At 29.1% G+C, this 25904-nt stretch overlaps 4 protein-coding genes and 1 pseudogene across 6 annotated transcripts in view; 4 read left to right on the forward strand and 1 right to left on the reverse strand.

Moving 5' to 3' along the window:
• LOC145187396 (DNA polymerase alpha catalytic subunit-like) overlaps positions 1-11930 on the reverse strand; it is a 45744-nt gene extending 33814 nt beyond the window's left edge. The window contains exons 1-11 of one of the 2 annotated variants that reach the window (XM_090065914.1): positions 11102-11930; positions 10927-10999; positions 3958-3994; positions 3781-3877; positions 3526-3597; positions 3333-3358; positions 2974-3063; positions 2742-2798; positions 2505-2560; positions 1924-2168; positions 1745-1842 (exon numbers count right to left, since the gene is read on the reverse strand). In XM_090065914.1, the coding sequence (XP_089922040.1) occupies positions 1745-1842; positions 1924-2168; positions 2505-2560; positions 2742-2798; positions 2974-3063; positions 3333-3358; positions 3526-3597; positions 3781-3877; positions 3958-3994; positions 10927-10999; positions 11102-11129 (879 nt within the window). In that variant the 5' untranslated portion in view covers positions 11130-11930. Of the gene's footprint in view, positions 1-1744; positions 1855-1923; positions 2169-2504; positions 2561-2741; positions 2799-2973; positions 3064-3332; positions 3359-3525; positions 3598-3780; positions 3878-3957; positions 3995-10926; positions 11000-11101 lie in introns of both variants that reach the window. The other variant, XM_090065909.1, reaches the window with a different exon arrangement.
• Positions 11931-12027: 97 nt separating this feature from the next.
• On the forward strand, positions 12028-14419 carry LOC145196466 (uncharacterized; annotated as a pseudogene). The gene is made up of 4 exons (XR_016453656.1): positions 12028-12769; positions 12891-13090; positions 13434-13618; positions 13774-14419. The product of XR_016453656.1 is annotated as an uncharacterized LOC145196466 (transcript).
• Positions 14420-14752: 333 nt separating this feature from the next.
• LOC145187956 (uncharacterized) lies at positions 14753-15609 on the forward strand. Its single transcript, XM_090066155.1, has 2 exons — positions 14753-14845; positions 15036-15609. Exon 2 carries the CDS (start codon positions 15066-15068, stop codon positions 15579-15581), a length of 516 nt encoding a protein of 171 aa, XP_089922281.1. The 5' UTR covers positions 14753-14845; positions 15036-15065; the 3' UTR covers positions 15582-15609.
• Positions 15610-20455: 4846 nt separating this feature from the next.
• Positions 20456-24495, forward strand: LOC149893128 (uncharacterized). The gene is made up of 2 exons (XM_090098169.1): positions 20456-20749; positions 21139-24495. The coding sequence occupies exons 1-2, from the start codon at positions 20541-20543 to the stop codon at positions 23744-23746; spliced, it is 2817 nt and encodes a 938-aa protein (XP_089954295.1). The 5' UTR covers positions 20456-20540; the 3' UTR covers positions 23747-24495.
• On the forward strand, positions 23861-24247 carry LOC149893129 (52 kDa repressor of the inhibitor of the protein kinase-like). Its single transcript, XM_090091509.1, has one exon. The coding sequence runs from the start codon at positions 23861-23863 to the stop codon at positions 24245-24247; it is 387 nt and encodes a 128-aa protein (XP_089947635.1).
• Positions 24496-25904: the final 1409 nt, after the last annotated feature.

Here is a 25904-nt window from a genome sequence, read left to right on the forward strand (position 1 = left end):
AAAATTGATGTTTTTATTTCATATTCTTTAAAAAAAAATTCAATCTTTAATAATTCCATTACATGCTAATTAGAGCTGCAATTAAAGTTTGCATTCATGCATACTTGTACCTCTTTGCTTTTTATCATTATTTTTTTTTTTATTTAAGCCTTTTATCTGTTGCCAGTAGCTATACATCATCCTTGAAAATGCAGTAAATGTGTATGCTATGAACTTTTGCTAGGTTTGTTTACATGGCAACCTATTTAATTTATTAATTGTGTGATAAAAAAAACTTTTGGAATTTTGAAAATATAACTGTTAAAAGGAAAATTCCAATTAAAATTATATGATAAATAAAGAAAAAAGCTGCATAGGTGTTTAAAGTTATGAACAGATTTATCACAGCATAAGAAATTCAACCTTAAATTTAACTACTTACCATTTGTTTTAGCAATTACTGGCCAGTAATTATTTTAAAAATTACTGGCCAATCATTATTGAGACCATTAAAAGGCATAATGAGAGTATCCTTTTAAATTAATTTTTTTGGCAAGCATGCATTTACTAGAGTCTTAATAGCTTTACATATAATTGACTAATTTTAGAACAACTCATAGAGCAATAGAAAAGCATTAAAAACATATAAAAACAATTCTGTTTATTACAAATTTAGCATTATAAACTATGTATTCACTAACAGTAATTTAATTTTAATGCATTAAAATTAATGGTACAATTTTATCTTTTTGAACATATGTTGAACATATGATTAAAACAAATAGGAAGAAATTATTTGAATATATATTTATCATTAACATTTTGTTGGGCCACCCTTTAAGCAAAAATTAATTAAATACTGGGAAGCCCCTTTTGAGGTCACCCTTATATTTGGAAAGTTTTTTCAGATGGCTTTATCAATCCAGAAAGAGGTTTAATGGGATTTAAGTTGGAAGATTAATGTGGCCAGCCAAGTCTGTTTATCTTATTTTTCTAATAATAACTTTTAATGATTCCCATGGTATGTTTTGGATCAATATCCTCTTGGAAGGTGTATCTTCCTTCTACTCCCAATTTTCTTGAAGAATGTTAGAGATTTATTTTTAAGATATACTTTCCTTTGTTATGATTTTGTTGATAAACTCGAAGTAACTGACCACAGGTCAACTCATAGAATTCCAAACCAAAACTTATCCATCACTATGTTTTACCATAGGGCTTACGTATTTTAATTTCAGCTCTTCTTTCTTCTATCTCCATACTTACCAACAGCCATCAGAATATATTGCTTTTTGACTCATATGAACATAGGACACTTCTCCAAAAGTACTCTGTCAACATGGTCCTGTGCAAACTTCAACTGTTTTTTCTGAATATTCTTGTTGATGTATGGGGTTGTTATTTTATAGTTCAAGCTTTTTTAGTACTCTTGTACTAAAATTTGTTAGATTGTAGATTTACTGGTTGATTTCCAATTTCATTTTTAATTTTTATTTGGATTTTTGGTGCACTTAATGAGGGATATATCTTTATTTTCTTTAATAACTTCCTTTCTTCATGATCAATGAAAAAAGACTTTGTTTTTTTCTGAGTTATGTAATTTTAAAAATAAAAAATTTATACACTTCATATTGCACTTTCAATAACCAAATTGGAACTTTTCATTATAAAAAGTGCAATATGAAATGTTGGCAATGTCTGTTTTTTAAAATACTGCATAAAAATACTTAGTATTTATCTGATTGATACATTTTAAAAAGATTACCATTTCTTCAGAGAAATCATCATGAAAACCATCTTCTATTAAAGATTGATTCTTATCTTTCATGATTATATTGTCGCTATCTGAAATATCTTGAGAGACTAAAAGACAAACTGTAACAATATAAATTTGAGAAATCATTTTCTTTTTAAATCAAATAAAACACAAATTAAATTGCACACCATAACAAGAATCTTGACTAACTGATCCATTTACAGATGGTATATCAATATCAATACAATTATCTTTATCTTCATTTTTATCTTCTAATTTTGAATCAAATAAAAAAACGTTTTCAGTTTTTTTTAAGTGATGGTGATCATGCATGTGAGTTTTCTTTTTCAAAACAAACTTTTTTTCTTCTTGGTTAGCTGACAGCTGAGAAGTTAGGAGCTTTGAAGTTTGTTTATTACTTCGAGAGGAAACTCTAAAAGTATTACCAAAAGAATTAAAAGGGTAGCAGAAACTGATACATCAAATGAAGAAGAGAAAAAACCCTTCAGCAACGTTTCTCTCAAACTCAATTAAACTTTTACTTATATCTTAATATAAGAACTAAAAAACCATTGCATAAAGCAACAAATGTTAAAATATGACCAAAATTTAAGTACAGTAGGCAAAAAAAATCATAAAAAAAGAGAGCCTATATATAGTCTATATACTGAACATATCAAAATGAAAAAAAAAAGACATTTCAAGACAACAAAATTTAATGAGTAATTTGTAACCAGACTGTAATTAAATTCTTTAAAATAAGTTATACTTATTAACTGAAGTTAATTTGCTTGTAGGACCTTTGACACTAGAAGTTGTTGCAGACTAAAAAATATTAGATAAAATAAAAATTTTGAATGTAAAACATAATTACAATATAAATAAAAATAAATACAAATAAAATAAATGTAAGTAAAATAAAAGAAATAAAAATAAAATTAGAGCAAAATAATAGACCTCTATTAGAGACTCATTTTCAATACTATTATCATATACAAATACTTACATTAATGCTATTAAGAATATCCTCTAGGACTGCATCACCTTCTAGAGTTATATTAGTCTGCATAAAAATAAAAAACAGTTACACCATAAGCAAATAAAGATAATAAAAATAACATTTGGTTATGGTAGATAATAACTGAGGATTTTTTTTTTTTTAAATATGAGCCTTTTAACATTGTCTAATATTCTCCCAGAGATAGGTTTAAGGCAAATTTAAGAAACATGAACAATACCTCCTTTTTTCTTTTCTTAATATTAGAAGCAGAGCTAAACAAGCTTGTAATTTTTGAACTTTTTACAGATGATTTAGAACCTTTGTTACTCTAGAGAAAAATCAAGTATCAAGTATATAATCAAATATTATAAATTTTACTTATAGATACTTGTTCTTTCTTTAAGATGATCTGTATTGATAAATTATACTAATGTAAATACAACATAATTTAAATGAATATAAAGAATATAAATCAACTTTACATTTAAAAAAGTAAAATATAAAACTTGGATGGTGAAAATATTTTGATGAAAAAAAAAATTAAAAAAAAGAAAAAACTAAATCCACTGTATTTGGAACTTCAATTTATATCCATACCTCTTTATTGGCTTTCTTCTTTAATTCTACAAGAAAAAAAAAAAAAGATTAAAACAAACCAAACAATTGCTAAACATTTTTATACAAACATAGATAAATAGCAGATATGCAAAATTTTAAATTTATAAAAATAGATTAAGATATGAATACCATGTGCCTGAAATTAAAACAGACGCAAAAAGAAAAAGTTTACCTTTCTCAATAGGAACTTCATTTGGGTCATCATCAAATATCTCTCTACCATCATCAACATAGCCTCCTCCATCTTAAAAGAATAAAATACATTTTTGGCAAGTAGAACTTGGGCAAGAAAAATTTTTCTGAAAGAAAATAGTTTTCTTTACTTTTTGTCTAAAAACCTAAAGTTTTGCTTAAATATAAAACCCTGTTGTTAGAAATTTCTTTTGTTACCACTAAAAGTAGCAGTAAAACATAAACACTGCTGTACCATCATCCACAATCCATTCTTCTTCTTGTCTATCTTGAACAAGTTGGGCATACCTATCTTCATCCACAAGCTCATACACATCTTCTTCTTTACCAACCTTAAATAAAATTACATTTTTCAATGAGTTTTTTTAAAGTAAAGGTTACTTGCCAACTATGATTATAGAAAAAATCAAACCTCATACTCTATCTTTTCACCAGTCTCATGATATTTCCTAGAATGGAAAAAAAAAAATTACCATTAACAATTATTACCAACCATATTATCATGCAGACAATCTTTATAAGAACTACTATTCTTATTCATACATACAGTTATTTTGAAAAATAGATTATTGATCTACTCAAAACTTGTAATATAATATAAGAGCTTTAGAAATCCTCTTGTTTACAACAGTTATATTGAAGTTGTTATAGGTAATCATTGTCTACTTTATACACAGCAAGATGTCATATTAAAATGCAGAAAATTAGAAGGACGAAAATTTTGTACTGGTTGGTTTCTTTTTGTATAAAAAAAAAAAAAAAAAAAAAAAAAAAAAAAAAAAAGTTTGTATCACCCTACAGATCTCTTACAATATGACTTCAATTGTATTTAAAAATGGATAAAACAGGCTATATAAAAAAAAAAAACTTAAAAACTTAGCTTATACTACAGTATCACCTTTTGTTTAACAACAGATGTTATCTAACTTTACGTACCATATACCATTTAAATACAGTTGATTCTCAATAACTTGAACTCTCAGGGGACAGGGGGGAAAGTTAAAGATATTGAGAGTTCAATATATCAAGAAAGAGGTTGAAAATTATTTTCTATCTGACAAATAATGAACAGGAAACAATTTTTTAAAAAAAATCTGTAACCTAGTGTTGCTTTAAACTATCAATCTTTTCCATTTTCATTAGACCTTCAAGTTTCAGTACTAAGGAGTTAGTAGTGTTGTTATCAACATTGACTAAATCAACTAAAAGTCAACTAGTCGAAATGTGAAATTAGTCAACTTTGAAAAATCTAATAGTCAATTTAATCAACTATTGGTTTCGACTTAATCAACTTTTAATCAACTTAGTGGATTTTGAAAATGTATTAGTTGATTTTGGTTGACTTTGAAAAATACATTTATTGATTTAGTTGACAGTCAAATAGTTTCAAAATCACAACAACACTAATATTTTGGGCTGAATAGCAAAGCATTTTCAAAACTTTGCTCAAAGCTTCTGAAAGTTTGGAGAAAAGTTTGAAATAATGAGAGAAAATTGGTCAGGGGATCAAAAATATTGTTTGAGATACCAAAGAGTTCAAGATAATAAGGTTCAAAATATCAAGAAGATTTTGACTCAAACAAGTGGGTAGTGCTCAAGGAACCAAGAAGAAAGTTCAAAATAAACAAAAAATCAAGATATCAAGTATTCAAAATTTGAGTCAACTGTAATTTAGGGTGTTTCCATCCAAAATGAAAAATTTTCTCATAAGGTATTTATTTTTTCTATCAACCTATCATTTGATTATATGCCATGTATAGACTCTGTAGCCAAATTATTTTCTAATTAAATTAACATTTAGAACTTGTTCAACTATGTTCAAAATTATTCAACTAAGGTTCAAAATTAATGGTTTTACCAATTTTTTTTGTTAATTGTCTGCCTAAATACCTATTCAACAACTTACATATGTAAATGCATGTATTTAGTTATTGTGTTATGTGACCTATACAAGCAGACATTTTGGTTGTAAACATTGCTAAAATTTGTGATTTTAGTCAATTTATTTCCTTTTGCATCATATTTTGAACATACTGAACACAGAATGTCAAAAAATACTAGTAAGGTAAGTTTTTTTTTCATTTAACAACTATGTTTTTTATTGACAAATTGTTTGATTACACTTGTGCATAATAGTTTATTGTGATGTCAGGGCTGTTGGCCAAGTTGTATGGACACCATGTACTCTGAACAAGAGCCTACTCTAACTTTGCTTTCATCTTTTTTTGGTGACTTATTTATTTTGATAAAACCAATAGAGCTAGTAAGGACAATGTGGTAATCTTTTTATTAGCACATTGTCCTTTTTAACTCACTCAATACTACTACTCAATGCATTTTTTTTAACAAAAAAATATTGTATTTTCAGATCCATTACACTGAGACTGAATAAGAAACAGAACTCTGATGTAATGACCACAGCAAATGTTATTTGGTTGGTATGACAAATGAAACCTTTCAAAGTTCTAAACTTCTGTCATGTAATGTCTTTAAAAGTTTTAAATGGTTTAAAGGTTATAATCTACCACATTGATAATAACATGAGTTTAAAAGAAAGTATTTACAAATCTTATATTAAAAAGGACTGATGTAGACAAAGCACTTGCATTGAAGGAAGAATGAGCAATAAAACATAAAAGTATTCACCAAAAGTAAATTCAACAGAAGCAACAACATCAGTAGAAATATCACTTGTAATTGCTAATTTTAGTAATGAGAATTCATCTTAGCCTTCAGACACAGAACTTGAAGCTGATCCATCTATTTCAAAAGCTCCCAAGATAGACAGCAAGACGGATTGTGAATAATGGCATCTTAGCAATGATTGCTCCTTGGAAGGATGATCATCAAGTTTGTATAGCTTTAGCTGAATAAACTTTAATCTTGTGACAACTACTGTGAATTGCTTGAACTTGGTATTATTTTCTTGGGTGGCATACCTGAACATGCAACACAGCTTAAGTACACTGGTGCTATTCACAGGGCTCATTGGATGGTGAGGGCCATTTATTCTTTGAAGATATGACTATTTCACAAGCAATATGAACCACTACACCCAGGCACCAGCTGTTGAAAGTCTTGAGATCTTTCTCATGGTCAGATTTTATGGCGTCACATTTAAGAAGAAAATTTGTTCATCAGTAAAATATATCTGAAATACTGGTTTGAAAGTCCAGCTGCAAACTATGCTCCAGAACACAACTTGGAATGCAGTGTGCTTTATCTGAATACCCAAGCACTGATATTGCTAAGGCTACCAATATAGCTTTTGACTGCCACCATTGATATCTTTCTGAAACCCCTTGTAGTCTTTGGCTTCTTTGATGATGGAAGAGCTTCTCCACTATGGAGGAGAAGTGCTCAAAGGTAGTAACACTCCAAGAAAGGCTCAGATGAGCTTTTAATACAAATTCAGCATTTTCAGGATCCAACTACGAAGAAACAACACAATTTTTTACAAAGATCACTAATTTTTTTTTTCATGGCTCTTAGCAAATCCCAGGAATTCTTGCAGGTCAATTCTAGTGATCAGGAATTTCAACCAGAGTATTAAAAAAAAAAACACCTTGTGCATTCTCTCAAAGTTGTCAATCACTTGGCTGAACATGGGGTTGATTTGAAATGAAGAACAGAAGCAATATCTACACTTGAAGTATAGGACCAAAACTTTAAGCACCAACTAAATCCTCAGCAGCTGATTCCAAGTTACAGTTTATGGTCAATAAGCTTCAGATAATAATCTATTTACAACTGTCATAGGTGTGTTCTGCTGAGAAGATTATCAATGTCACTATTAAAGAAATTACCATCTAGTCCAATTTATTCAATCAAAGATAACATTTTTTATTGAAAAATAAACAATCATTGTTTTCTCTTACTTGATGAAACATGTCTAAAACATTTGAATATCACAGTGGTAGAATAATTGGACAGGGTGAGAAGGATAATCACTATAAAGGAGTAATTTTCTTTATCATTTTAGGTCTCAAGAACCAATATTTTATTTCACAAAAGGTTTTCCTAAGAAAAGTGGTTTTAATATTCAAATCATGATATCAGATAATCAATTAGCAAGTGTCTTGGCTTTTTCTAAATTACATAGCTCAAACAAACTGGTAGAGGTTTTCTTTATCATATTTAAAGTAAATTTTCAGGGAGATTTATCATTAAAAAAATAATTAGATTAATGCAAATTTCTACTTATTAAGATCAAAATACAAAGTAACTTTGAAAAAGTTTATTTGAAAGTATGGTGTATGTGTGTAAAGTATGTGTTTAGTTTTTTTTCTTGTAATAAATAGAGTTTAACTTGAGTCAATTTTTGCTATATATCATTATAATTCAAATAAAATCTATTTAAAAATGAAACAGTGTTTGGCAAAAATGCACTTAAAATAAAGCTTCCATTTTTAAGTGCAAAAAGTTATAAAGGTATCTGGATGATACCTTGACTGCACTAGTTCCGGTAGACCAGGGGTGGCCACAATAAGGCCCTCAGCAACCTTTTATCTGGCCCGTCAGTTAATTGTAAAGATAATAAAAAAAACTATAAACATATATAATATTAATAAATTATATAATATTTAAATTTATAAATTAATAAATTTTAAAATATTTTTTGTAAAAAAACAATCACTTTAAATAATTAAAAATATATTAAAAAAATCCTGCCGGCAACTAATCGCAGGATTAATTTCTGGCACTGCCGGCAATTATCATTTGTATTTTTTAATTGTAAATGGCATCTTCAAAATCAAAACAACAAAAAATCGACAAGGGATGTTGTTTATTTAATGATGAATGGCAAACTAAATACTTTTTTGTTAAATGTAATTCAGTGCTAGTATATTTAATATGTAATGATTCGGTTGCAGTGTGCAAAGAATATAATTTAAGGAAGCACTATGATACAAAACATTCAAAAACTTATAATCAGTTTGTCAACGAGGTGCGGAAAGAAAAATCAATTAAATTGAAAAATAAGTTATTTGAACAACAAGATTTGTTAAAAAGGGGCAACACTGAAACAGAAAATGCTGCTATTGCAAGTTATGAAGTGAGTCTTCTTTTAGCTAAAAATTGTAAACCATTCAGTGATGGGGAAATTATTAAGGAATCTCTTGAAATTATGTTCAAAAACATTTGTCCTGAAAAATTGAAAATTTTAAATAATATCTCCCTCTCAAGACAAACAATTACACAAAGAACATGTGATATTGCTGATGATCTGAGTTTGTCATTGACTGAAAAAATAAAAGCATTTCAGTATTATTCAATAGCTATTGATGAATCAACTGATATATCACAAACTGCTCAATTAGCTATTTTTATTAGTGGTATTGATACTGATTTTCTTGTTACTGAAGAGCTACTTGACATCTATCCTATGCAAGGCAAAACAACAGGAGAAGACATCTTTCTTGCCATGAAGAAAGTTTTTAAAAAGTTCAACTTGACTTACAACAGATTAATTTCAATTACATCAGATGGTGGCAGCTCAATGATTGTAAAAAAAATGGGTGTTGTTTCCAAACTGGAAAATGAAATGGCAGAAAACAACTTGTCATTAATTAAGCTGCATTGTATTATTCATCAGCAAAATTTAACAGCAAAGACTATGGATGTGGAAAATGTAATGTCTGTAGTAGTTAAAGCAAAAAACAGCATTAAGTCCAGTGCATTACGAAGTAGGCAATTTGAGGCTTTTCTTGCTGAAAATGACTCTGAATATGGTGGTCTGCTTTATTATACTGAGGTGAGATGGCTTTCTAGAAGTAATATGCTGAAAAGAACTTATGATTTGAAACAAAATATGTTGGATTTTTTCAAAATTATCAACAAAGATTATCCACCAGAGCTAGAAGAAAAAGAGTTTATTGTAAAATTTGCATTTCTAGTAGACTTGACCCAACATTACAATATACTTAACAAAGAACTCCAAGGAAAAGATCAATTAATTGGAGAAATGTACAACCCTATTCTAGCTTTTCAGTTGAAATTAACTTTGTGGGAGCAGCAGTTAAGAACTGGAAATTTCAGTCATTTTCCAACTTTGGGTGAGCTGAATGCTGGAAACACAGCAAAATTTATTACCTGTATTACTGAATTGAAAACAAGATTTTCAAAAAGGTTTGCAGATGTTAAGAATCATGCAGACAAAATCCAATTGTTCACAGTGCCATTCTCTGCTGATATTGAAACTGTACCAGATAAATTCCAAATGGAGTTAATTGATCTTCAATGCAGCGATGCTTTGAGATAAGCATACAACAAACAAAATTTATTGTTATTTTACAAAAATCTTGACCAAAATAAGTACACCAACTTTGTCAACAATGCAAAAATGATGGGTGTCTTGTTTGGTAGCACATATTTGTGTGAAAGTGTTTTTTCTCGTATGAAATTTGCAAAATCCAAAACAAGATCTGTACTGACAGATACTAACTTGCAGAATACATTAAGAATCGCAACCAGTCAGTTGCCTATTGACATTAAAAAATATTGTGAAAAAAAGGCAGGTTTGTGATTACCAATAAACTATAAATTGTATTTTAACTAATAGCCTTGTGACCAGCATATGTTGTTAGCTAGTAAATATGTGTGTTTGAGTGTTATTCCTTTGCAAATCAATATTTTAAAATATTTTTAAAAAACTATATTATTAAAAATCTCCGGCCCCATTTAACAGTTGAAAAGCTAACTTTGGCCCTTATCAAAAAAGTTGTGGCCACCCCTGCGGTAGACTCAAATCTTTAAGCTAAAGAAGGGAGAATTATTGGAACTCTTTCTACCTGTTTAATACAAAAAAGGAGTTTAATCTGTAAGGATAACTTGCAGTTAACATATTAAAGATAACCCACAAAATTAATGTAATTAAAAATATTTTAAATCTATAAATAAAATTGATGAAAATAATAATTTTTTTCTACTAATATAAATTGATCTTTTAAAAATTGTTATAAATTGTCAATTTTCATTACTTCCCTCTCTGCTTATCATTATTTTTTCAAAGAAATATAAATTCTATTAGTTTTTAACTTAATTATTAGGTCATTACAACCATAATAATTTTATAGTACAGAAGATCCAGCTAAACTTATGAAAAAATAAGATCTTCTATGAAGGCTTAAAAACCTCAAGTATTATTTTCATGAGTGGAAACTCAAAACAAGAGAGACAAAATGCATGCAAAACAAAAAAGAAAATACAAGTAATGGTCTTATTCTATGTATGTAGCTCTGTCGTTATTTGAAAAAATTGTATAAAATAAATTTCACAGTTTTGTACAGTATCTTAATTTGCAGCAATTTGGCAACTAATATTATTTTTTTGTTAAATACCATTTTTTGTGTAGCATATCTTATGCATAAATGGTACTTACTTTAACTTTTCCAAAGCTTTTTTTTTTGCAGAAGATTCTTTTCCAACATTTCTACATGATCTTCTTCCATTACCTACAATATATCATAAAAGGAAGTATTTAGATATATCTAGGTATAAATCTTTTCTTCGTATAAACTTACATAACATCTAATCAAAGTTGAAATACAACATACTTTCTCTTCTATTTTCTATTGATGCCATGGTTTTTGTGATAAGTCTAGTTATAATACAAAAATGATATTTATGTTTTCCACTTATAATATTGGCTCTGTTTACGTCTTTTTCCTACTTTTTCCCGCCTAAAGAACTTTGACGCAATCCAATAAAGTGGCCGCAATTTTCTTTGCAAAACAATTACGGACTTCAATTCACTTACAGTTTGTTTTAACTTTTTTAACTTTCATTTTTTTAGAGTTTGTTAACAAAATCTAAAAAATGTAAATTATAAATAATCAAATTTAAAAAAAAAAAATCTATAAATTAGATCTATTTAAAAAACATCCGAAAGAAATCTGGGGTCAAAACAGGGAAAAGAAAAAAGCAGCCGAAATATTGTTCGTTTCTTTTTATTTTGCCCATATGGTTCCCGTGTAGATTCCGCGGCCAATTCCCGTACGGCTCCCGCTTGACATACCAGATTGTTCCCGTTTGGGTCCCGTATGGTTGCGTTGGCTGGGATGGTTAGAAGCAACTTAGAAAACTAAACTTTATCTCCGCAGGCTCGTTTGCAAAAAGCCTTTTTTCCCAGCACAATTTCAATTTATCAATGATGGTGAAAAAGTGTCGAAATTCTGAATTTGCCACTTTCTACTTCGCAGAACATTCTAGCACTTTCCTAAATGACTAGAAAATCTTCACCAACTAATAACATGTATTCCAAAAGAGAATCGTACGCTGACAGTTAAATGCGCACTTTTATCCTGAAACCTGATACTAGTAGCTTTAAATCGTAACATCATTCAATGCCAATGTTTGGTTAAAACCAGTTAAATCCAAAGTTTTCGTTTTATTTAAAATTGCAGTGGCTTCGTTTCGAATTTGACGTTTTTTATCGGTATTCAAAACAATTTACTTCGATATCTCAAGGACATGGCTGTAATTTTCATGTAAAACTTTAGTTCAACATGTTCATAATGATGCTAGCGTTGACTGTGAGTGTTTTGGGTATTCTTGTAATATTGAAGATACACTACAAAGAGTCCTATCAACCCCTTCTTTTTATGAAAAATTTGAGTTTTTCTCTATTGAACAACAACAAGTGATAAGAGATTTCTTAATTCTGAAGAATAAAACTCTTTATGAAAAATTTGACATAAATAGCAAAACTTTAATTCTGCGTAATACTGGAGATAATTTTCGTGCTGCTAGTCGTTATCCAACTCAGCAAACTTCTTTTGCTATATTGAATTTAACTCCTATGATTAACAGCCCATACGGACAATTTATAACAAATCTTTGACGTGGTAATGAAAGTCATGAGAATATTGAGTTACATGTACAAAAAGTATACACAGATTTGACAAATCTAGTTAAAAATGGATTAACAGTGTGTCTTAATGGAAGTAAAACTGAACACTTTAATGTGATTTTATTTATAGTTGCAGATCTTAGTTTTATTAAGGAAGTTATTGGTAAATGCTCCAGTAATTAAACATATGGTTGCAATCATTGCAAGTTGCCAATTTATGACTGGGCCGTCATAAATAAAAAGATTGGTCCTATTCAATTAGTTGTTGATATGCAAGAAGGGGGGGGACCATGCAAGGATTGAACTAGGGCTTAGGCCAAGCAAAGATTCAGCACAATGTAAGAAGTTTACTGATGACAATTATGGACAATGGGTAAATATTTTTTGTACTTTTTGTTTTAAGTTAATAACAACAATCTTATAGTTAAAACTTAGGTGCTTCTGAAACATGAAAATTAAAAAAAATTGTACTAAAACATTATTTATTATTTAAGTCAACAGTGTTAAGTAAAGGATTGATTATTGATTTCATGCCACCATGTGGCTTGCATTTGATTTTGGCACATCATAGATATCTTTGGAAATTTTTATTTGATGTAATAAATAAGTGTTTACAAGAAAACCTTTTGTCTGATGGATTAAGAAAGATTGGGTGTTCATATTTAGCATTTCAACTTGATTGTTATTTTAAAAGGTAAATATAGCATTATTGATTTTTGTGTGATATAATGTGTATATTTTATTTTTAGCTTTTTTTTATGATTTATTTTAAATTTGAGTATAGAAATTAGAAAATATTTAGTTAATTGTAAACAGGTCCACTGATAAGTGGGAGTCTTAAGAAGTGCTACATGTCTTCTTGTTTTACCCATGATGAAATTCAGTACAATATACTAAATAAATATATTATTTAATTATAGAATTTTAAGTGTATATAATAAATAATAATTAGTTTTTTAGTTTGATGGACTAATAGTTATGGACTTGTAATGGTTTTCATAACCATTAAATCTAATACTGCACATAATTATTTTTAGCAAAAAGAAACATTATGATGGAAGAGAGAATTTGAGAATGATTGCAAATGATTGCAAGATCTTAGAAGCAAATATAGATACTTTCCTTACTATTTTTGTTGAGAATAAAGGTGTTTCATGGCAGTCTCAAAAAAGTCATTAAGACATATCTTTCAACTTTACAATGCATGGGCTGATTTGGCTCAGTACATTTTTTAGTTTTATTATTTTAATTTTATAGTTATTAGTAATAAGTAACTTTTAAGTAAATTAATTAAGCTGGAAATAATTTTCTTTAGTTATGGAAAACTATTATTTTCTTATATAGATATACTAACATGCAATGTATCAAATTTTATAGGGATTTTCGTTCCGTTCACCATGATCCTGATCGTATAAAATTCTTCAATTTTCAAGCAGAGGCATATTTTCAACTATTTCTACATAATGCTGGTACAAATAAAATTTCAAAAATGCCATATATGCATTGTTTGAGAAATCATCTTGGTATATTAATGGAAACATATTCCAAGTTATTTAGTTGGGGGTATGGATACTTTAATGCAAATGGAGGAGAACACTTAAATAAGCAAATAAAGTATTATGAGATTTCACATACCAATCTAAACAAAAATCGATTCTATACAATTATTCATTTGATGAGAATGCAAGCAATTTTGTTTTACAGAAAATATTCTTCCATCTTCAAAAGTTATTACATGTTCAAAATGTCACCAGGAAGGACACAATAAGAAAAACAAAATTTGTCCCTTACATGAAAGTCAACCTGAAATTGTTTTTGTTGATTTGAAAATAGTGAAAATGAAGATGAAGATTGAAATGAATAACTTTATTTTTGCTACATATGTCATTATGTAATAAATGATAATTTAATAAATATCATAATGTATAAAATATATATATATATATTACACACCTCCCCAAGGGGCCACTTCAGTTGAGAAAGCTACTTTTCCTTTTCTTTTTTTAATTGTGGTTACAATGTGGACAAGTTATTACTCAAACATGTATATATTATTAAGTAATAACTTGTTCTAAAATATAAAATATGTGGAATCGCCTGATGTTTTCAAATTATTATAAAGAATCTATTTTTTCTAAAATGTATATGAAATCTTTTATAACAACAACAATTACACATTGTTAGGTATAAAAGGTGTTTTTCAATAAACTTAACATTTTTTTTATAGCTTCTAGTTAAATGTCTGATCTGCACAAAAACTTTTTTGATTGTGCTACAAGGAACATCGAAAAGCGAGTGAAAAAGAAATTGAAGGACAACAACACATTAAAATCTGATATGGCTACTCCACATCACAGAAAAGTAACATCGCATGTCCCTAAACTTTCATTTACGTGGGTTTTTGGTAGACACTTCGATGCACCCACTGAAAAATGTCAAGGTACCATAGGTAAAAATACCAAAGAATCAACTGCTATTTTTTGTCTTAAATCTTTGAAGTGTGTTGTTACAATTTTGAGTACAGAAGCAATTATAAAAGTACATAAATCAAACGATGTTTCACTTATTACTCCTTGGTATAATTTGTTAGATTCAAAAATTATTTTATTTGATGATAACAAACATTGTTTTTTTGAAAGTGGCACTCTTGTACTACCAATATCTGAAAAATGTGGCGAAAAAATGGTAGTTTTTTTGTGTGTGGCGGCCTTGACGAAGATAACAATGTTCCAGAATGGATAAACGAATATTATCCTTATAACCTCCAACTCAGCATTACACCTCACTTACATATGCACAAAAGAGGTATTGGAGTTGTTAGTCTAGATCTAAACAAAGATTTTGTATCTGTTCAAAAATATCAAAATATTCAAGATCGCGATTTTCTTAAGATACTTGACATTTATTATGAAATAAGAGATGTCACGTTTTGTGCAGATTTTGATGTAATTTATTTTAAAACAATTGTTACCAAAACAGCAAACAACTGTAAATATAAAATTGTGAAGTCACCAATCTTTTGTGGCAATATAGCGCATATGGAAAAGTCTTATTTTAACTTGTACCGTGGTGTTACTCTGCAATTGAATAAAATCGATGCTGATGAATATAGTCAGCTAGATGTTACATTCCAAAACGCGTGTTTTAACTGCCTTGGTTTTTTAGTTCACGAAGTTTGTATTTAATATTTCAAAATGTAATGGAAAATGAGATTCGGAAACAAACAAAAAAAATTATCTTTAAAAAAGAAAAAAGTTCTTTTTCTTTTTAAAGATAATTTTTTTAAGAATAGAGTTTTTACAAAAATTACTTAATAAGTGATTATAAAAATTAACTCAGTTTTTTAGCGTAAAAACTGATGACGAATGAGTTATTAGCAAACGTGATGTAAATAGTTATTCTTTTTAGAAGCAAAAAACTATAAATTAAACAAAACTGCATATTATAAAAATATAAAAGATGAAAGAAACCGGTGAACCTGTACCAAAAATTTTATAGATATATAAAAGTATTATAGATATATAAGAATCCTATTTGCGCAAAGCAAAAATTAATTTAAGCATTAATTCAACGCGTTAAATTAATGCTTTGCCCGAAATTATTCTTATTTAAAGTATGTGTATTTTGCGGAACATGTAGTTAAAACAATTCAAACTTCGAGTTTTAATGTTTCACTTCCAAATGAAGATCGCCTTAAAATCTTGTCTAATATTTTCTTGACTACATATGCCAATTTCTTTCCGGTATATCCACATCTTGGGTTAGGATCCTCTTAGGATTTGGGTCAGAAGATTGCGCAGCCTATTGCAATTTAGTGATTCTATTTGTATCAAAAAAGGATTTATTGAGTTTTGATGTGTATTAGAGATCATTAGAGGTTTATTTTCATCTACAAAAAGTAACATACGATTCTCTAGAATTGAATTATATATGTTTTTGTCCATTATATCTTTCTTAGAAATAGAATGGTCGAATATAGAAAATCCCGAAAAGCATTCCCAAACCATCATGCTTTTGCCACCTCTATGTTTCACGGTTTCCATAGTGTACACTTTTTTTTTTCGTAATATTATTTTCTGACCGTTGTGTTCTTTTACAGAAAAAGAATATTATTTATGTTTATGAATTTATTACTGTAATTGTTATATTTGCATGTACAATAGTTTCCGGCCGATCGTAATACAAAATAAAAAAAAAATATATATATATATATATATATATATATATATATATATATATATATATATATATATATATATATATATATATATATATATATATATATATATATATATGTTAATCCACATGTGGAGTTAAGTTAAAATCTTTATTTAAATATTCTTTAGCCATACCCTTTGCTGTGATAATGGTAGCACAACGATGTGGCATACCATATAAAAAGAGACAAGTTTTGCAACGCAAAGCATCTATTTCAAGTGCATCTTTTTTATGAAAATTATTGATAATTTTTATCCAACAATGTTTTTTGACTTAAACTTTTATTGCCCTTAAGTTGATCGAATAGACTTTCCTTTTATTAAAATAGCATCCACTGCATTTTTTTATAGCATTTGAGAATTTACAGGCCTGTCTACTTTTCTTTTATGATTTTGTATGCCTGTAGATCTGCAGTGTTATTTAACTTTTGTGAGTTTACGGGCAATTGGAAATTTGTAAGTTGGCACATGTTGCCAACTAGCCCCGCGATCACGTAGGCCATTTTGTGAGCAAACATTTTGCTCACAAAATGGCCTACAATACCCAAAAAACGCGAAATATTGAAAAACACAAAATGTGACTTGTTAGAGTGAATCATAAAGCAATTACATCTCTTCAAATTTACTTGTAGCTAATGTTATACACATTTCTTCAAACCATAACCATCTCTCAGAAATCCAGTCAGGTATTTTTAGACCAATTTAATCACGTGAAATTATTTTAATTCCAAAATTTATGTGAGATGTTTTTTATTGTCCCCGGTAGGAAAACTTTTGAACTAAAAATATAACAATAACATATTTACTTAATTACTACTTAATGCTGAAACTAAAAATATAAATGATAATGGTACTTTCTGGTACTTATGGTCTTTCTTGTCTTAATATTCTTAAATATTTAACTCAAGTATATTCATTTAATATTTTCAAAATATAGATGATACTCAGCTAACACAAAACGTTCAAAAAACGTTCGTAGAACGTTGGAAACGGTTGGGCACGTTCTAAGAATGTTCTAAGAACGTTTCCAACGTTTTTCGAACGTACTTGAACGTTTTATGTTAGCTGGGTAGTATGTAATCAAACTAGAGAAGTGACTTACGATTACGATTAAACGAAGTTGCGTCAGTTTAATAATCGCGAACTAGAAAAATTTTGATTTTCCGAAAATCGATTAAACTAATTGCATTTTTCGTAAAAAAATTCATTATTTGAATCGAAATAGAGATGTAAACAATCGAGGTTGATGTGTTTTGTAGTCGAAGTTGAAGCTTCTAGATTCCTACTCTATCCCTTAGATTTGGAAAAAGTCACAATCAAAGAGAAGCTAGCTATGTTCAGGTTCAAAGACATCGATATAAAGTTAAGTGAAGTGATAACTGGTTTGGTATATGCTAGCAATTAGTTCCCACCTAAGTTCTAATTTCTAAACAATAAAAATTTGAAGTATACACTACAGTAACATTACAGAAATACATAATATACAGCAGATATGCTAAGACCTTTGCATTCATGGTTAGCGTGGATCACGATAATGCAAACCTAGCTGACCCAAGAACGCCACTTATATGGGGTGTTAATTATTCAAATTAGTTCGACGGAAACAAATGCAGAAAGTTTCTTAAAAATGATGATGTGCTGCAGCAACTTGCTGATACAAACTTGGTTCCCAATGTCTTTCACATAATTGAAGCATTTAAAAGTTTCAATTTAGTTGTCAAAGTTTGCTTTGGATTAATCCTACAGCCGGACTTTGCTGAATGAACTAAAAATTTCAAAAGGTGTTACTTAATGATAACTGGTGCAAGCGTAATTCCTAAAGTTCACACCATCTTTTATCTCAGGGGCCCTATAGTGAACAAACTGTTGAAACCGTTCCTCAAGATTTTTATCAACATTGGTCAAGGTATAAGCGAAACAATAATCATCCAGAGTACAAAGAAAGATTGTTGTGCTGCATAACTGATCTAAACAGTAAGCATCTTTAAAGAACTGCTAGCATGATTTGAGTTATTAGAGCTAAGAAGCAAAAAATCATAGCTTAGGAAATGCCGAGATTTTCACGCTATGCATAAGCCAAGCCAAACCACGCTTTAAATAGCAAACCAATATTTTGGTCAACAAAATAAAAACGGTTCATGTAGAATTAAACAATTACAATAAAAATTGTTGGTATTACATAGTAGAACATTTATGTAACCATAATTTTGAAAATAGTGACAGAATATCACAGTAATCGGTAACGTTCGAATATCACAGTAATCGTTAATTTGAACATTCAAATGAAGTTATTTTCGGCGGACAAAATAAAATGATTTCAAAATTTTCATCACAGCCCGACAAGAAAGGTATATGTGGGCCACATGTGGCCATAGTGCTTATAAGTGGATTTAAAGCGTGAAACTATATTCTAGATGTTTATCGATATATAAACTGATGATGAGTGTGGCCCACGTGTGAAACACATAATGCGGTCCACATAATTATCCCACTTAATGCGGTATACTCTTTAAATAAACACATGCTAAAATAGATGTGGTTATGATATGGGCCATTCATTATCTTGCCACATCATACCACGCTTTAAACTTTAAAATAAATTACTTCATTCCATTGTGAAAAGCGCAATATTATTTTATTACGTCAGACGCTTATCAATTTAATATATATATTTTTTTGTTAACATGTTTAAGTGGTTTTGTAATGCAAATTTGTGTTTTTTTAGTTTATACGGTATCAACAACTTAAATAAATGTATATATATATATATATATATCAGAGCCGTCCTTAGAAAACGCGAGGCCTTGAGAATAACATTTTTGCGAGGCCTTCTTGAAAGTCGTTATTTAAGGCGCTCTTACTGTCTAAAAAGGTAGTGTGTAGATGCAAAACACAAAATTGTTATTTTCTTGTAGGTTTATAAAGGAACTGAGTGTTTTATAAAATAATCTATAATAATAACAATAAAGTTTGTTCTTCAATTTATTATAGGCAGGGCCGCCAAGAGCCGACACGCCGCCTGGGACAGCAACTCTGATTGGCCCCCTTATTTAACGAATTATGGCTTCTGTCGGTTAAAACTGAAATTTGGCTTCTAAAAAAAAAAAAAAAAAAAAAAAGATCTTGTCGGTAAATTTCGCTTTTTCCATTTCCCCCCCCCCCCACGTCTTTGTCGTTCGGTACGGCCCACTATGCGTCGCGCTGATAGAAAAAAAGGAAATAGCCTTATAACTAGAGAACTATTTAACATTTTGAAGTAATTTTTTTAACAAAGCATCAATTATGAGATATCAGGCGCGGATCTAAGGGGTGGCCATTGTGGCAATGGCCACATAGTTTGAAGTCCAACTGATTTATAAGAAAATGTATGTAAAATTTATTAAAGATCTTTTAGAATTTTTGGGATTAAATATGGAAATATTTTAGAGATATACTAAGTTATTGAAAAGAATTTGAAAATATTTTGTAAGACTTGCGTAACAATTTTTTGTCTAGCGACGGATTGAAGTTCGTTGGCCATATAGCTTAAATTTAACGGTAGCCAAATTAGTTTTGGGTTTTTGCGCTAAAGGAATATCTCTAAAAATTGAAATTTGTCTGCCGTAATTTACGGATTTTGGCTATAGAGATTCCTGCCATGGCCACAACAGTTCTTATTATACGTTACCGATATTTTATTCAATCAATAAATGCTATAAAAAAGTATTAAAATATTGATCTTTTATCGAAGTTTCAACCGTGAAAATAAAACTTGGCCACATAGTTGGTTTTAACGTGTCCGATTTAAAAAAATATGCTGTTAAATTGGAGCTAACAAATACAGGTTTTTATTCGCTACCGTCAGATTATCTAAATTTTTCTCAATTTCTTCTTCAGAAATAAAGATAACTTGGTTTTTGTCATTTGATTTTTTAAATGTAATAAAATATGAATCCATATATAACCGAAGAATTAGTTGCTTGTGCACTAGAATCAAAACATTGGCCTAATGTATTAAATTACAAAACTCGACTCATTAAAGAGCTCTCTGAGATAAATTTAATGTTCCCAAGAAAACCTGGTTCTTACCAATTCAATACAGAAATGATGGATTTTGTTCCCTTAGTTAAAAGAAATCTTGGTTATACAGCATTAAGGTATTTTTTTTTCTTTAGAACTATTTTTAATTATTTTTAATTCAAATGATATCACAAAATAGACCCAAAATTCCGGATGTTAGAAACATGAACAGTTTAGACCTTCATTGCATTATTTTCTTCTATTTCTTTTCTTTGAGAATTCAGTCCATTTTTAATGGACTTTTTTTTTTTTTTTTTTAGCTATTTAACTAGTTATTGGAACATCTTGTTATTAAACAAACAATTCACTAAAATTATGTGACTAGTGTGTTTAGTAATAACCAAATCACTTGCATAATATATAAATGATTTGGTTGTTTATTAAAAAGTTATGGTGTATACTAAAATTACACTAATTTTTTTATTATTAGTATTACTTTTCATTAAATATTGTTTTTTTGTGTCAGAACTGCTGAAGATGGAAATTGTCTTTACAGCTCAGTCTCTTTGATTTTAAATGACAGTAAGCATACTTCAAAAATTCTAAGATTGCTAACGTCAATTGAGATATTTGAAAACATAAACTTTTATGCAAGGTATAGTTATTTTTTGAGTTATTTTAATCAACTTAGATCAGAATATTCTCAGCTTGCTAATTTGTTTTTTATAGCTGTTTCATTTAAATGCTCTGATAGTTTTTCAACAATTAATGATAATATGATTTCAGAACTTCTTTTAAAAGAAGCATATTTAAATTGCTTTGATAAAATATTTTCATCGTTTATTTGCCTAATAGCATTATCTAGTGTTATAAAGCAACCTATTGAATCTGTCTATCCTGAAATTGGTTTTAAAAAGTATTATAGCTTTTTTAACACTGTTATAAAGCCTCGTATCCAAAAATTAAATAGTCCAATAAATATTTTGTGGTGCAATTTAGATAAAACAAAAAACAAAAGTGCTTTATGTTTTAATCCAAATCATTTTGTAACACTGATTAAAGATCTTCCAAACAAACAACCAACTTTTTTAATAAGTGATACAACTTTGCCTAGTATCAAAAGAAAACAAATTTCAAAGACAAGTTTCTCAGCAACAGAGAATAAAATACAAAAAACAGTTCAGTGTAAATTATCTTTTCCTGCTGTTTCCAGGAACACTTCAGATTTAGATAAGTTGGCTAATTGTAATAAAACAGTTAAAACTGAAGTAATTGTTTCAAAAGACATCAACAGCAGTGATAAAAACAATATTGACTCTTATGTTCCACTTAAGGAAAACATGGTTGCTGATGTTAGTTTATTAAATACAAATCAGCTAGCATCCTATTCAAATTATGATGTTTCTTCATACCATCTACAGGGTGAAAAATTAAAATCAGGAACAAATGATAATGAGCTGTTATCTCTAATTAGTAATGTCTGGGTTCCAGATAAATGCTTCCATTTCCCCTTAACAGGTAAAAGCAGAAAAAGACATTTTTTGTTAAAATGGTTAGATGAGTTTTCTTGGCTTTGTTATTCTAAAATTGAGGATGGTGCATATTGTCTTCCATGCACTCTTTTTGGTTCAAGTTTACCAAACAAATATGCATTACGTAAGTTGTTCAAAGAACCATTCAATACCTGGCGTAATGCTTTAAAAGTTTTCAATGATCATGAGAAAACTGTTGACGGATTACACATCAAGTCCATGCATTGTTATAATATGCTTTTATCTAGAGCTAAAAATAACACTTTGTCTATTGAAATTTCTCTAGATATTTCTAGAAAGCAGCTTATAGAGGAAAACAAAAAAAAACTTGCATCAATTGTTAAGACAATAATGTTTTTGGGTCGAAATGATATGCCTTTACGAGGTCATAGAGATGATAGAAGATATCAAGGAGAAATTGGAGAACCTTCAAAAATTACAGGGTTGGGTAATTTTATTGAGCTTTTAAATTTTAGAGTTGATGCAGGTGATTTAATTCTAAAGGAGCATCTTCTCTCTGCCCCAAAAAACTCTACATATATTTCAAAGACCTCTCAAAATGAGTTGATTGAGTGTTGTGGAAATGCAATTGAAGAGATTCTAATAAATGATGTTAAAAAAAGTAAGTACTTCTCTATTATAGCAGATGAGGCTTCAGACTGTGCATTGTTAGAACAACTTTCTATTGTCATACGTTATGTTGACTTGAACAGTAGTATTAAGGAAGTTTTTTTACGGTTTTTAGAATGCAAAACAGGAACAACTGGTTTAAATATAGCCACCAACATTCTTGAAACTTTGAAAGAATTCGGTTTAGATATAAAAAATTGCAGAGGCCAGTCTTATGATGGAGCTGCTTCAATGTCAGGTGAATACAAAGGTGTTTCATCTCTTATAAAAAAAATCAATCCAATGGCATTATTTGTCCACTGTGCCTCACATAAACTTAGTTTAATTGTTGGAAAGAGTTGCCAAATCCAGCAAGTAAAAAATTTGCTTGAGCAAATTAAAGACATATCTTATTTTTTTAACTTGTCTCCTAAAAGAAGTAATTGTTTAAAAAAATACCTTCTTCCTGGTCAGACAAAACTTATTGACACATGTCGAACTCGGTGGGTGCAAAAGCTTTGTGGACTTGATGTGTTTTTTGATAATTATTCAGCAGTTTTTTCTGCTTTTGAAGAAATGGAAGACAATAATTTAAAAGAATTTAATAAAGAAACATCTTCAAAAGCATCTTCTTTTATGAAGTTGTTGACAAATTTTTCTTTTATTGTTTCTTTGGTTTTAACTAAACAGCTTCTGGATTACTTTTATGGAATTTCCATCACCCTTCAAACTAAATCTTTTGATATTTCCCAGCAAGTAGATGAAATTCAAAATTTGACTAAACATTTAAAAGAAATACAGAGAAATGTTGATGCTTACCATGACAAATGGTATAAAATTGCTCTTGCATTGGCAAAAACATTTGAGGTTGATGAAAAAAAACCTAGAACATGTGGTGTTCAGAAACATAGAGATAATCAAATATGCGATACTATATCTGGTTATTTTAAAGTTTCTATTACATTGCCTCTTGTGAATCATCTTCTCAATTAACTAGAAAACAGGTTTGATGTTGAGAGCATAATTGTTTATAATGGTCTATGTGCTATTCCTGCTTACTTAGTAAAGCAATATTTTAGATCTTGCCCATGGAAAGAAAAGTTCTTAATGTTTTTGAATTTTTATAAATCAGATCTTCCTCATTTCTCATCAATTCATGCTGAATTAGAGTTATGGGAGGAATTTTGGAAAGAAAAGACAGAATTACCATCTACTATTTCTGATACATTAAAGTTCATGGATATCAGAGGCTTTCCAAACATTTTAGAGGCTTTTCATATACTTGCTACAATACCAATCACAACTTGTGAGTGTGAAAGGTCAATATCTACTCTTAGGAGAATAAAAACTTACACCAGGAGTACTATGTCTGAAAATAGATTGAATGGACTTGCATTAATGTCTATTCATCAGGAAATAGTTCCAGATATTAGCAGAGTTATTGAAATTTTTGCATCCAAAGGAGACAGAAAATTAGAGTTAATATTCAAATGAGTAAATTTAGAATTGATGAGTAAGTAGTAGTTTTAAGTGTCTTACATAAACTTCTATTCAATGTTTTAAACTTGTAAACAGTAAAAATCATTTTTCATAAGCAAATTATTTCTATTCATTCTTGATGTTGAAAGTGTTTTCAGGTTATATTAGTTTTAAATTTTTTAGTTTTTACTTAACTTGTTGTATTATATTTTGTCTTATATATTTATATATTAAAAATTAAAAAAAAAGAAAAAAGAAATTATAAAAAGATATTAAAAAAATTTGGGCATAGCTGCCTATCAAGAAAAATAAAAAATCCAAAAACAGAGGCCTAACCTTAGGAAACATTACTAATACTTCACTTAACCTACCTATCAAGAAAAGGAAAGAATCCAGAAATGGAGGGCTAACCTTAGGCAACATGACAGTATACAGATGGAGTGCAAAGTCCTATGGCTTACCTTCTCGTTGGTGCACTTCGTTAAATAAGTTAGACAAGTATTACATGTCTAATTTATGAACTAAATAGCCAAGGCAACATTTTGAATAACTTTATTATTAATAGGATAACTAAAAACAATACAAAACAACACTTTACCAAGCTTGACTCGACTGTTTAGCATAGCATTCCATTAGCAAAATTGTATCGAATAAACACATTAGGTGAACAGACTTCAATAACAGCAAAAAGTTGTTTTTTTAAAAAAGTGAATTTTATCTGGTTTTGCAAGTCCACTCCTCATATATGAAATATTTTACCTCTAAAAATTAAAATATTCTATCTCTAATGATTTTTAAATATGTGTTCTGGGATTACATAAATAATTAGGAACTTGATATAATGATATTATTTTTTGCAAGTCTACAAGTATAATATAAATAATCTTTAAGGCCTGCCGACAAGGGTTCTTTATATTCCATGAAAAAGTCCTTATGGAAAAATTTGAAAGGCTTTATCAACGAAGTTTTTACCCACATTTGTGAAAATTAGTGTACTTCAAGTGCGCTCTCAACTTATTAAATCTGGGATGGTTAAGTAGAGAAGAAAACAAATTAAGTCTCCCTATGATTTTAAGTAAAAAATGTTATAAAAGTGACGCCCATGGGCTTAGCTTTTACTCACAAGCCCTTCCCACAGGAACACCAAAAGTAAAGTTGGTTATCCCAAATTTGGCCACACAGTTACAAATTCCTGGATCCGCCCCTGGATATTGTTTGTTTATACATATATTTATAAAAAAAAGTCGGTTTCATTCCGGTTTTTTAGTTGGTTTATCCGGACTAATTCGATTTTTGATTAAAAAGATATAAAACCGATAGTTTTTGATATTTTAAACTCTAAATCTGATATATCAATTTATCTTTTTTAGGGGTTACAGGCATTTTTAGTCTCCAACTTATATTTTCATGTTAAATAAAAAAAGAAATAGCAGAAATATTTTATTATAAATAAAAGTGAAATAAATACTCCAGAAGTTCCATTCCCCTCAAATGCAGAATCAAGGTTCTGATGCTAAAATAGGTTTTTAACAGTATGTGGCTATGAGAATAGCCTTTTTTTAAAAGTTGCTTATCAATTACAGCTGCATGGTTTAATGATGCTTCCTTGATTTCTTTTCTTAATATGAACCATTACTCTTTGACTTCCTAAAATTATTTAACAACAAACACT

This window comes from Hydra viridissima, unplaced genomic scaffold (assembly GCF_058129835.1).
Source record: "Hydra viridissima isolate aposymbiotic clone 2 unplaced genomic scaffold, HvirCarnegie_v1 scaffold_1, whole genome shotgun sequence".
NCBI classification, from domain to species: domain Eukaryota; kingdom Metazoa; phylum Cnidaria; class Hydrozoa; order Anthoathecata; family Hydridae; genus Hydra; species Hydra viridissima.